The 13,183-nt window shown below is 42.6% G+C and overlaps 2 protein-coding genes across 2 annotated transcripts in view; one reads left to right on the forward strand and one right to left on the reverse strand.

Moving 5' to 3' along the window:
• The window catches only part of kirrel3a (kirre like nephrin family adhesion molecule 3a), a 456,972-nt gene extending 452,471 nt beyond the window's left edge, over window positions 1-4,501 (forward strand). Inside the window, exon 16 of the mRNA XM_079650321.1 lies at window positions 2,708-4,501. Coding sequence (XP_079506447.1) covers window positions 2,708-3,184 — 477 coding nt within the window. The 3' untranslated portion in view covers window positions 3,185-4,501. The remainder of the gene's footprint in view (window positions 1-2,707) is intronic.
• Window positions 4,502-4,643: 142 nt separating this feature from the next.
• LOC307019442 (uncharacterized protein) lies at window positions 4,644-8,453 on the reverse strand. The gene is made up of 3 exons (XM_079650344.1): window positions 7,879-8,453; window positions 7,378-7,441; window positions 4,644-6,746 (listed from the first exon to the last, which is right to left on the reverse strand). Exons 1-3 carry the CDS (start codon window positions 8,191-8,193, stop codon window positions 6,712-6,714), a joined length of 414 nt encoding a protein of 137 aa, XP_079506470.1. The 5' UTR covers window positions 8,194-8,453; the 3' UTR covers window positions 4,644-6,711.
• Window positions 8,454-13,183: the final 4,730 nt, after the last annotated feature.

Genomic DNA, 13,183 nt, shown 5'->3' on the forward strand with positions numbered 1-13,183 from the left:
GTAGCACACATGGTATTAAAAGAGAGAAACAGAAAGAGCAGTTACAAACAGTCAAATGTATCAACATATCCTGAACACACGCTGCACAGAAAGATGAATAGGACAGAGAACAGGGGCATTTGGCCAATAACAAACAGGGACAAGTGTGCTGACAGCGCAGCGTCATACTTCATTAATAAAAAGTAAACTAATATTAGAAAAATATGAACTTTAAACATCCATGATTTAAACATATAATCCAGGATGCAAGCCACATAGTTGCACCTGTGTGGAAGCCCATTTCCGCCACTTGAAAAAAATTAAATCCCCATGTAAAGTCATAATTATGAGATAAAGAAAAGTCATAATAAAGAGATAAAAAGTCATAATAAAGAGATAAAAAGTCATAATTATGAGATAAGAAGTGCGCATGCGGTGCAGTGGCGCTGTCTTCAAAGGTCCCTTCATCACCTTGCTGCTCTCCATCATGCAAACTGCATCTAGTCCTAAATAAGGTGTAACTACTCTGGTCTTGAAAGAACATTATGCATCGAACTGATGTCCATAATCACGTTTATTCTCTTCTTTGCACAATCATGAAAATCAGTGAAAACGTGTTTGCCTAGTAGACCAGCAGTAGAATTACGTTATCACATCGTTGACACTTTTACCGCACACAAACACAATATAAACATCCGGGGCAAGAGGTCACATGACTTCCGGAAAGACAACTCTTATCATTTTTACAAAATAAAACAAAGTTCAAGCATACATTAAACACTCTTCAAAAAGGACAAAACAATATTAAGGGACCTTTGAGCGTCAGCTACATAAGGTAACTATTACAGGTGACTTTTGTAAATGTTAGATGTTACATATAGCCTATATTGCAGCTAAACAACAATGCAGTTCATAGCTTTGACATTACCTGTTATGAACAATAATATTGCCTATAGTTTTGTGGTAACGTTCACGGGTTAGAGTTTGGCTAGCAACTCACAGCAGCAGTATGCCTACACTATTGTCATTAGTGGCGTGAACGTTACCACAAAACTATGGGCAGTGGTGTAGTGGAGATTTTTTTACTGGGTGGACGGGGTGGTGGGTGGACGGGAGACACTATGGACGCGCTCGTGAACTGGCAACGGGGGAGGGGGGGGGGGCTTCGGGGACCTCTGTGTCGCCTGTCAGCGCAACTTACATTATGCCGTTTAGACAATATAATAATAAAGGGCGGTGCCGGCTGCGGGACACCTGGTCACCCTACACACACGGTTCTGCCCCTCACACACACACGCTTCAAATCAAGTTGCATAAATGCTTGAGCTAAGTTTTTATTATAATTACTGTGAAATCTGCCTATTATATTATGTTACATCTAACATTTACAAGAGTCACCTGTAATAGTTACCTTATTTAGGACTAGATGCCGTTTGCATGGTGGAGAACAGCAAGGTGATGAAGGGACCTTTGAAGACAGTGCCACTGCAGCGCATGCGCACTTCTTATCTCATAATTATGACTTTTTATCTCATTATGACTTTTTATCTCATTATTATGACTTTCTATCCCATAATTATGACTTTTTATCTCATAATTTCGACTTTTTTATCTCATATTTATGACTTTACATGGGGATTTTATTTTTTTCAAGTGGCGGAAATGGGCTTCCATACACCTGCAAGGTGAATATAGAACAACTGGTTAAAAAATAACTAGGCCTACCGAGTGTTTGAAAGCGTACAACGGTTTTATGATATCACTGCCCCATCTAAGACACGAGTGGATCTGACTTTAATTACATTTGAGTTGAGTGTTTCTTCAACTTAATGTGTTGCTTAAAAGAATACTTCTGCATACAGTATGTGACACTGTAAGTGTTGCACGGCCAGATACGGCTCGAGAAGCTGACTCAGATAAGGAGATATATGATATATTATGATATTATATGATCGATGATCTGATTGATGATGTGATATGAATGATAAGTGCGACACGTCTGCGTCTTCTCTGCATTCGGCAGTTTAAACTGTATTTCCTTTATCCTGTAATATGACTTGATAGATTTAAACTCCGCACACTGAGCTCTGATTGGTCAGCAGGCGGTGCTTTCACTGAGTCGATCTCTTTTCTATAGACGCCGGAGGTGGGCAGCGACAGGTAAAAAAAGTTATTTAGCCTTTCCAAACCTGAGCCTCACACTATGACAGAGAAGCAATTAAATAATTAATTATTGAATAGATAAGTCAACGGCAGGTCCTTCACACCAAGTATGTTCTCTGCTTCAATGTTAGCCTGTTTATTTATTTTGTTAATTCAACATCCCATATAATTACGGTTTGGGATTCTACTTTGATCCTCAGAGGAGAAAGTAACGGATGAGAAAAGCTGTTTGTTAATTAATCCCTTGTCTATTGTGTGGTGAGTTTTTATACACTGAAAAAACTGAAACGTTGACTTTCATTAAATGTATTCCAGAAGTTTCAAATAACTGTATTAGGTTAGTTGAAAGCAATAACATAAAGTTGCACCTTATCTTTGTTATTTAAACATTATATTATTGCTTTCAACTAACCTAATATAGTTATGTGAAATATGCCGACATAATACATTTAATTAAAGTCAACATTTCCGATCTTTTTTTTTTTTTACGAAAGCCTCGATTCATTTGAGGGCAACAACAATAATGTAGGTTATTGTTCTTTTGTGCTTCATTTACATGAACAAGGACCCCACCAATGGCTACTACAGTGTCAACACCTTCAACGAGAACCAACCCACCCCCACTATGGCCCTGGCCCAGAGCCAGACTCCCGACTTAGTCCGAAGCCCCCCTGCTGGAACTATGACCTTGGGCAAGCAGCGGGTGCCCACCGGCATGTCATTCACCAACATCTACAACACCCTGGGGGCCACGCCCAACCGCCTGTACGACTACAGCCAGCGCTTCGTCCTGGGCATGGGCAGCAGCTCCATCGAACTGTGCGAGCGGGAGTTCCAGCGCAGCTCCCTGAGCGACTCCAGCTCCTTCATCGACACGCAGTGTGACAGCAGCGTCAGCAGCTACAGCAAGCAGGAAGGCTACGTGCAGTTTGACAAGGACAGCAAAACCTCCGCCTCGTCCTCCTCCCACTACTCCCAGTCCTCCTCTCAGAACTCAGACCTCACCAGGCCTCTGCAGAAACGCATGCAGACCCACGTCTAACCGTTTTTGGGGGAATGAACAGGATGATGAGGATGGAAGTGATGTTCCAAAGAGCCATTTTACCTACACAGATGAAGGGTGTTGTTCCAGTGCTCAATTTGTATTACACCAGTGGGACATAATGTGAATTGTAGATGCCAACTTTTGACTTGATGAACCTGCTGTAATCAAAGTGTGATTTGTTATTATGAGCCATCAACAAAAAAAAAAATTGACAATCATTGGTCTGCTCATAAGAAAAAAAATCTGCAGCTTGCTGCAGTTCTCATTTTTCTTTCATTCGACAGACTACCTGAACATAAGCACCTAGGGGCAGCGGTATTGTTGGACAAAAAACTAAAAGAAGTAACAAGCAGTTTTTTTTTATTAATGAGAAAACTCTGGGTGTTGTGAGCTCAGCTGCTGTATTGTTAGAATCAGAAAATGGCTTTTCTTCTGAGTACCTTGGAAGGAAAAAAAAGGATATGAGCTGGCACAGCAGTAGAACCTCTTATGTCACTCATTTCCTGTACATCAGTTACCACAACAACCAAGGTTATTGCTAGCTGTATTAGAAATGGATTCCTCTTTTGTAAATGTCCTGTACATTGTTTTAGCTCTTTAACGGCTACTATTTTTCAGACATTGTGAGATTTTCCTTGCCTTTCAGTGTATGTTATGCGATGGATAATTTCTCATCAACTGATCACAGAATGCATGGAGAAATGGACATGTCATCTTTATCAAACACACAAAGGCAACTCCCCCCCCTCCCCCCTTGCCTCCTAAAAGACCTTAAGATGTTTACAAGTGTAGTAAAAGGGTATTGAGGTCTGTAATTTTCCCATTTAATGTGAGACACTTGCAGCTTGTGTGTGTCCTGTATCTCTGGGAAGCACTTTCTAGCTGCCAGAGCAGGTTTGTCATGTCCATTCATTTGCTGATATTGTGTTGCTTACACTAGAGCTCTGTAAAACCCAGCATTTTGTGTACTGTGTTTTGACTACCGAATGACAAAGGGGAAAGATACATTGAGATTCTTGCCAACTGACATTTCTGATCTTCTGGGGACTTTGATGCCTGCTGTTTTAAGTGAGGCAGAATGCTAGAGCTGGACGCTAAATGCTAATATACCTTTGAAGGCTGACAATGAGACTGCTGCACTCAAGAACAATGAACAAAGGATGTGCAAACTCATGTACGACCAGAAACATCAATATTTCAATGAAGAAATTAATACAAGTCTGTCTGGAATAATTGTGAGTGCCTGGGCATTTTAATAGGCTCAGTCAGAGCAGCCACTCAATAGAGTGGGGCAGTGATTTTTGTAGGCCGACCCCAAAGTTAGCATCTCAAGTTCTCCCACGATAAATCTATTGTATTTTGGAATATTGCGGAAAATAAGATCTGTGGTTTTGGTTCTCTTGTTCAGCCGGATAATCTCCAAATATGGACACTGCTTTATATTTTTGAAGCTTAAATGTAATCAACAGATGTGAAAGCTAACGGCTATAAGCAAACTACATCACATTCCCATGGCTGCGCATAATCTCTGAATCTACTGTAAACCACAGACCTTATTTCATGCATCCAGCTAAAAACATGTGGACTTTGAGACGAGGGAGCCGTAAAAAGGCTAACATTTTTATTTCTGCACCACTTTCTGAAATCATGCTGTCACCATAGACTGTATCTGGCTGATGAAGAAACAGGAAACAGGCAAACAATAAAGGTTAAATATTGTCAGTAATCGATGTACATGGAGTAAAGAAAGCACAAAATAGTACATTGCATTTCCACTCATGATCTACCAATGAATATAACAGAAAAGCATGGGTTGATGTACTGTCATAACTAAGCACTTAAACAATAAATGTATTAGGCTCACTCTTACTGTGTGATACAATGAACCTTACATTCGGGGATTTCTGTTGTGAACATACATTACTGTACAGAAAGAAAGATTTTGTGCCAACATTGTGTTTTGATTAAAGAACATTAAATATACCTCAATGCTACTTCAATGTAGGTGTTTTTGATTGTCAATGTGAAATACTTGGGAATAATCCACCTCTCATCCGTGGCTTTAACATCTCATCCTTCTTTCCTCTCTCTGTATTCACGGCCTGTCCTTTTCTCTGAGACTCCTCACTTGTGTTGACAGCACAGGGACATAATGCTAATGCTATCCAGAACCTGCTCATTTTCTCTCAGTCTCCTCATTGTGTCCCATATGTCTTTCTTTTCCACAGGTGAACTTTGATCGATGGTGTATTTCCACTTTTGTATACATACGTAGACATGAATACTAACAAGTAATAAGCTAATCGCACAAAATAACATTTATAACTTAACAGCAGCAAAGAGTGCGATAAAACGTTCTCTTGGTTCTTGACTGCATATCGCCTGATAATATTTTTGGATAAATCTGACCATTTTGTCTGGCCTTCCATGTTTTAATAAATAATTTAAGATTAGAATATATTTTAGTTTGCAGCAATAATTCTCATTGTTTTAATTATTATTAATACTGTTATGATTGATCTTGTTATTTAATGTTATTATTTGTATTATTATTGCTTTAAGTGTTTGCTAGTGGCCACCAGGAGGCTTAGTAATTACTACAAACTCTAAAATACTGCTCAACTATATTGGTAGGTAGCAGTTGACATTTGTTCGTATTTGTAGATGGCTATGTAGAGTATCCATCTTACCAAGATGTGTTACTTTTGTCACATGAAGCTCACACAGCAATCTGGGGAATTTCAATGGAGAACCACAGACACGCGATTTTATCCTAATTTTCTAAATGTTTTGTCATTGGCAAAACACAAATGCTCAGCTCTAAAGCTGTTTAAATATGTTTCTCTTATACCTGAAGTTCTTTGTTGGTGAATGAGAAGTACAGCCTTCACTGTAAAAACTGTTGCTTTGCTCAAACTTAAAAAATATATGTCAAGTGGTTCCAAGCCATTTTAAGAGTTTAGTCAACTTTTGCATATATTTTGTTGGTGAAACGTACTTTTTTTTGTTTTCCTCTACTCAATGTGTTATTTTGCTAAAACTTAAACAATAAGTGTCAAGTGGTTCCAAGCAATTATAGGAGTTGGGTAAACTCGCTAATGTGATTTTTTTCTGCATGTGAAAAGATGAGTTGAGTCTACAATTAAAAGCCAAGATATGAAGTGTAACCAATGCAAATAACAATCTGCTAAGAACCACATAAGACAAGAATAAATAAAGTAAATTATAAAACACAATTGAGTTGCCGGAACCTATATACGACCAAACTCTTCCTGATTTCAATCCAACCCTTTAAATATTTAATAGCATCGAAACATTGCAGATTAAACAAATAAATTAAAAAAGAAAACGTTATGGACATGTTAATACATTTTATTAAAATGTGATTATTTCAAAACAGTTTTCATAAAACAGTAACAAGTTATTTAAAAGCAAAACACATACATGGAGACACATGGTTATTACTTGATGGTTATTTTTTACTGCATCTGGCTCGTGGGCAGCGTATAACTTCATGCTGTGCATCACGAGCCTGTTGCACTTCGACCTCTGCTGTTCCCTGTAAATACAAACAAAACACTAAATTGAGTACAAATCAGGACACACCATGTGTTTTCCTCAAAACTAAAATCAAATCCGTCTTGAAATCATAACGAAATAGTTTACATTAGCTGTTAACAGATGGTAACAGAGCTGCTATTCACATGCATTACAAGGGGTTTAAGTCATCAAAAAGAAGTCTGGTTTGTAAGAAAATGAAGCAGATAGTCATGATATTGATATAGTTCATAAAATGTCCAACTATTTATTTTTAACCCAACCTCATGCTCAGAGATGTATATAAAGTGGCACATGGGTCCTCGAATAAAAAGAACAGACGGTTATTTCAACTTTTATCTTGATAAGTGAGAGCGCAGGCCAGTCTATATGAATGCAGGGCAAGGCACGTTTCTGTCCAAAGGTTCAATGATGGAGTTGATAATGTTTTAAAATATCACTTTGAGTGGTTACCTTTATATGGTCTATGGTGGTGACATACTGCATAGTTTACATCTCCATCCCATCTGTGATTAAAAAAATAGAAATGGCTACGTGTAACTGATGCTCTTTATATTAGTATATATAAACATAACACGTCTTGAATTAAACTGTGAAACAACAACTTTAGTCTGACACACTCCAGGGCTTACCTGATGTGAACCTGAAGTCAATAGCAGGAGGCAAAATGTCTTCAAGAGGAGGTGTGACTGTTTTCTGGGCAAATAAAAGAACAAAATAGTTACATGATGACAATGTAACAATCAATTAATTAGAATTCATTAAAAAATCTTTAATTAAATTAATGGAATCAAACATAATTAAAACACAAGTATCATTTAAAACGGTATTGTATTTTATATACATTTAGGATGGCATTTATTAAGGATGGTATTGTTAGATACCAGTACAATTCCATGATTTTCTACGCAGCAGATCCTAATTACTTCAATATACACTCCTTTATCTCGTTTGCATACTGTCTAATATCTACTTTATATTAGGGTAAAACATCTCCTTAATAAAACTGTATTTATTGATATTTCTCGGTAAAGACTGCATTTTACTGGACTATATTGAACACATCTTGCTGACCTTATAAATGCAGCTTGCCCAATACACACTTTTACTAAATTGGGCCTGACTGAAGTCACCTCCGTCACTGGATACTGAGAGCAAACGTTAACTCTCCTGCAGATTCCTATATTTGCATCTATAGCACAGGAGACAGGGTTGGCAGGACCCCCGGCAGAAGAGCAGTCGGCGGGACCTCCAACGGCACAGGACATAGGGTTGGCAGGACCCCCGGCAGAAGCGCAGTCGGCGGGACCTCCAACGGCACAGGACACAGGGTTGGCAGGACCCCCGGCAGAAGAGTAGTCGGCGGGGCCTCCAACGGCACAGGACATAGGGTTGGCAGGACCCCCGGCAGAAGAGTAGTCGGCGGGACCCCCAACGGGACAGGACATGGAGTTGGCAGGACCCCCAGCGGAACCTCCAATGGCACTTGAGTAGGGACTTGAGTGGGGACTCGAGAGAGGGCTTGAGAGGGAACTCGAGAGGAAACTTGAGTTGACTTGAGAGGTGACTTGAGAGGGATCTCGAGAGGGAACTCGAACGGAGACTCGAGAGGAGACTCGAGAGGGAACTCGAGCAGTGACTCGAGAGGGAACTCGAGCGGTGACTCGAGAGTGGACTCGAGAGGTGACTCGAGAGGAGACTCGAGAGGGCTCTCGAGAGGAGACTCGAGAGGGCTCTCGAGAGGAGGCTCGAGAGGGAACTCGAGAGGAGACTCGAGAGGTGACTCGAGAGGGGACTCGAGAGGGGACTCGAGAGGTGAATTGAGAGTGGACTCGAGAGGTTACTTGAGAGGGAACTCGAGAGGAGACTTGAGAGGGCTCTCGAGAGGTGGCTTGAGAGGGCTCTCGAGAGGAGACTTGAGAGGGAACTCGAGAGGAAACTTGAGAGGGCTCTCGAGAGGTAACTTGAGAGGGCTCTCGAGAGGTGGCTTGAGAGGGAACTCGAGAGGAGACTTGAGAAATGACTTGAGAGGGGACTGGAGAAGAGACTTGAGAGGGGACTCGAGAGTTGACTTGAGAGGGAACTCGAGAGGTGACTTGAGAGGGAACTCGAGAGGGGACTTGAGAAGTATCTTGAAAGGAGACTCGAGAGGGGACTCGAGAGGAGACTTGAGAGGGAACTGGAGAGGAGACTTGAGAGATGACTCGAGAGGGGACTCGAGACAGGACTCGAGAGGAGACTTGAGAGGAGACTTGAGAGGGAACTGGAGAGGTGACTTGAGACGGTCGGTACGCCGACAGGACACGGGGAGCTGGTGTCGGCTGGAGAGCCAACAGGAGACGAGGTGCTGGAGTCGGCCGGTACGTTGACAGGAGACGAGGTGCTGGAGTCGGCCGGTACGCCGACAGGACTCGGGGAGCTGGCGTCGGCTGGAGAGCCAACAGGAGACGAGGTGCTGGAGTCGGCCGGTACGTTGACAGGAGACGAGGTGCTGGAGTCGGCCGGTACGCCGACAGGACTCGGGGAGCTGGCGTCGGCTGGAGAGCCAACAGGTGACGAGGAGCCGGAGTCGGGACCATGGCTGCTGGGCCCGGTACTTGAGCCGGAACCATGGCTGGAAGTGGAGCCGGAACCACGGCTGTATGGGCCGGTTCTGGAGCAGGGACCATGGCTGCTGGGGCCGGCACTGGAGCCGGAACCATGGCTGCTGGGCAAGGAACCGGAACACAGAACCATGGCTGTGTGGGATGGTCCTGGAGCACGGTACCATGGCTGTGTGGGCCGGCACTGGAGCACGGAACCATGGCTGCATGGGCCGGTACTGGAGCCGGAACCATGGCTGTTGGGCGCGGAGCAGAAGCCTGGACCCTGGCTGTGTAAGCCAGGTAATGGAGCAAGGAAGCAAAGCTGCGTGGGCCGGTACTGGTGCACGGATCCATGGCCTTGTGGGCCGGTTCTGGAACCGGAACCATGGCTGCTGGGGCCACGGCTGGAATCCTGGCCTTGTGTCTCCTAGAGACCTTTTGGAGGCTCCGTGGACCTCCTAGGGCAAGGCGGGATCCCAAGAAGGGGTTTGAGGCTTAAGGCTGGCACTCAGGGCTACTTGTAAAATCCTTGAGCCTCTCGGGCAACAAGCTCCAGAGCCAGGGCTTGCGAGCAACCTCCTGACGTGCCTCCTTCAACGCAGCCTCTCTACCCCGCCTAGATGAGGCGTCATTCCACGCATAAAAAAGGGACTCCAGAGAGTACTCAAGACGTTCCGCCTGTAGCATCAAAAAGGTCTGCTGGGTCCATAATGGTCAGTTCGTTCTGTTAAGATCTCAGACACTTACAGTAGGATGTAGGACCCAATTGCACGACCCTGGAGACAGAGGTAAAGTATTTGTTGGATACTTTATTTTCCAAAACAGCATTGAATAACAAAAAAGGTAACTATCAAATCTCTAGCCGAGATGACAAAAATAGAGAACAAAAAATGAAAGCGCTCACGTAGTGAGGAATCACACTTTTCAAAAGCACAAGGAGCATAGACCTGACCATAGCAAGAGACAATAGAACACAGACCTGAACATGACAAGAGACGAAAACGAACTGACACTGAACACTGGGAGACAGGGGAATTTAAACACAGGGTAACTAGACACAGGTGGGAATAATCAGGGGCGGGGCTGACGCTGATGAGCACAGGAGACACAGAAGGGGTGACAGGTGAAAATAATCAGGAAATTAGACACATCAGGGAAAACTAACGACAGACAGGAAACCACAGGGAAAAAAGACCAGACAATATACAGGAAGGAAAACATGACAAGGAGAACAGAAAAACACCCACTACCAGACACACAAACTTAAAACCGTGACAAGAGCGGCACAGGGGAACAGTTTGCGGAGTTGATTCTTAATACGTACTCTTAACTTAAAGTGGACCAATTATGCTATATTTAAACATATATCGGAGGGCCATACCTATAAAACATGTCTGTGAATTTTTTTTTTTTTAAATACCAAACAGATAATGCATTTTAGCCATGCCTCATTTCTCTCTATTTGCTCTTTTCCAGCACTGTTTTTGCAAGGGCTGATTCTGCCACAGCGCCACTTACAGGCCTGGCATATGTACTACAGCGTCTTCAGCGCTTTCGAGCTGTCTCTCATTCCTCTAGGTCCCCTTTAACCACTTTTAACATAATTGCGTCGGTAAGCACTTGATGCAAACTTTGCCCAACACAATTTGCACGAAAAAATTGACTACATGAGCACGACAGGGCTGAGTCTAACTTTAACAGCATTAATGGCGCTGGCATGCATTAAAATGTTGATGTTTCGTTCAAAACTGTGAATACAAGAGAAGTACATAACACTTGCTAGTTAAAAAGCAGTAATTAATAACTCAGGTGAAGAGGATCCAACGCAAACACGTGTCCAACTGCTGAAGAATCGCTGCAAAGAGGAACAGGAAGTCTCACACTGCGGTATTCTCGTTTGAGGGCGTGGCATGACCGTGGCGTTGACAAAAACTTTTTTTAATGAAGTTTTCCAAATCAGAGAGTTCAGAAAATGTCATATTCATTTACAAATTAATGAGTTCTTAAAACATGTTCTCATTGTTACTTAAGTGTTATTTATTTAAACGCGCATTGAAAAAAAAACTAATTTAGGACCAGTCAATTACATAAAAAAAATTGAGTTTTGTTGACTGTTTTTACAGTGTTGTTAGAGCCTTTGTTTACAAGGCATTTAAAACCTGTTGTTTTATACTATCCGGATGTTGTACCTCTTCCTGCTTTTATCTTGGTTGCCAGACATGCTTTGTGAGATTGCGTCTTGGATCCTGAGGATCAGCAGGTGGAATAATGTTCAACACAAACATGCATTTAGAGAGGCTCCGTTGAGCTTCTCTGTGTGTCTGTTCCAGCATCTTGTGTGTGATAAAGGGTGGCAAAACACATCAATGGATAAACAGTCGTGCACAGTATGTGGCTACAAAATACAGACTTTGACATGCAACTCAACATTTCCTCGGCTACTCTGCTGATGTTTACATTCTGCCATACTGTGGATAAGTTTAAGACTGAGCGTGGCGTCTTGTTTTTTATCACACAACAACATCCTAAAAATAATGCCTTAAGCTGACGGGAGAATACTTGCCTCACAGTAATACTTATTTTTTACACCTGCACATCTGTTGTTGATTGTGAAGGGATTTATCAGGAGGAACTTAAGTCTGACTCACCGGATAGAGAGTGTGGGTATAAGCCTGTTGCAGGGAAAATCATGTGGATTTCTTCTACCCTTCCACTATCTGTGTGTCTCTGTTTTGCATGTGCACCATCGCTGTTTTACCCCCTGTAGTAGAATGATAATGGGAGCAGCGCAAACATAAGTTCTTGTTATGCAAGACCAGGGAGAACTTAAGAAAAACATAATTTGAGGCCTCTCTTTTGGGGAGTGTTCCTTGTCTATTGCAAGGGTCTAAGGACAGAAGGTCTTTTGTTACGTTTTTAAAAACCCTTTAGCCTAATTTGTGAAATTAGTTTATACAAAACAAATGTGATCGATGATGAAGACTAAAATATGCTCTTAGTAACCAAGTTTCCAGATACATTTGGTCCTATATCTGCACATTGCTAGAGGGAAAGGTGGCCTGCTTTAAACACATCACTAAGCAAACCGCTTGTCATGCACCGAGCAAGAACCAGAATGCAGAGCAGCGGACCAGGAAACAGGATTAGGGCTCCACTGAGGTCTGAGGACCAAGCAAAAGATTAAAGCATACGAGGAAACATGGGAGGGCTGACTGCTCAGGCAGGGACACTAAATAACAAGCAGAGACGAACTGGGGCAGGCACACAGGAACACAGAGGGACCGGATCATTGCCTGACTGGAGGGAGCTGCCAAACTGTACATCAGAAACACAGCGAGGACCTCTGCTGGACAGAGAGAACAACGCAGCTAGACCCGCAGCACAGACGGGGAAATGACTTAACTGGACATGAAGAGGAGGGAGAATGAAAGCTTTCTTTGTAATTTCACAATATAGTGTAACTAAAATATTGATATATGCCGCACCTATTTCCTCCCCACTACATCTACTTCTGACACGAATGGCAGAAGGATGAAAGGAGAGAAAGGTTTAAAATAATAATAACATGAATGAAAATATTACCTCTGATGAATCATATAAAGAGTTAACTTGCCAATCAGTGGTTCAGTCAGTAGGGGCTTGGACAAGGAGCCATAGGGTCCCCGAACAGACCTAAATATGGAGTGTGGATTGCTACTTGGAGAGGTCCCAGTTCACCTCTTGGGCCCTGCCGTGGTGCCCTTGAGCAAGGCACCGGACAACCACCTTCCCACCTCACTCCCTATTGCAACCCGGGCGCTGTACAATAGTTGCCCACTGCTCCTACTATTAGGATGGGTTAAATGCAGAGGCC

This window comes from Notothenia rossii, assembly GCF_949606895.1.
Source record: "Notothenia rossii genome assembly, chromosome: 9".
NCBI lineage: Eukaryota > Metazoa > Chordata > Actinopteri > Perciformes > Nototheniidae > Notothenia > Notothenia rossii.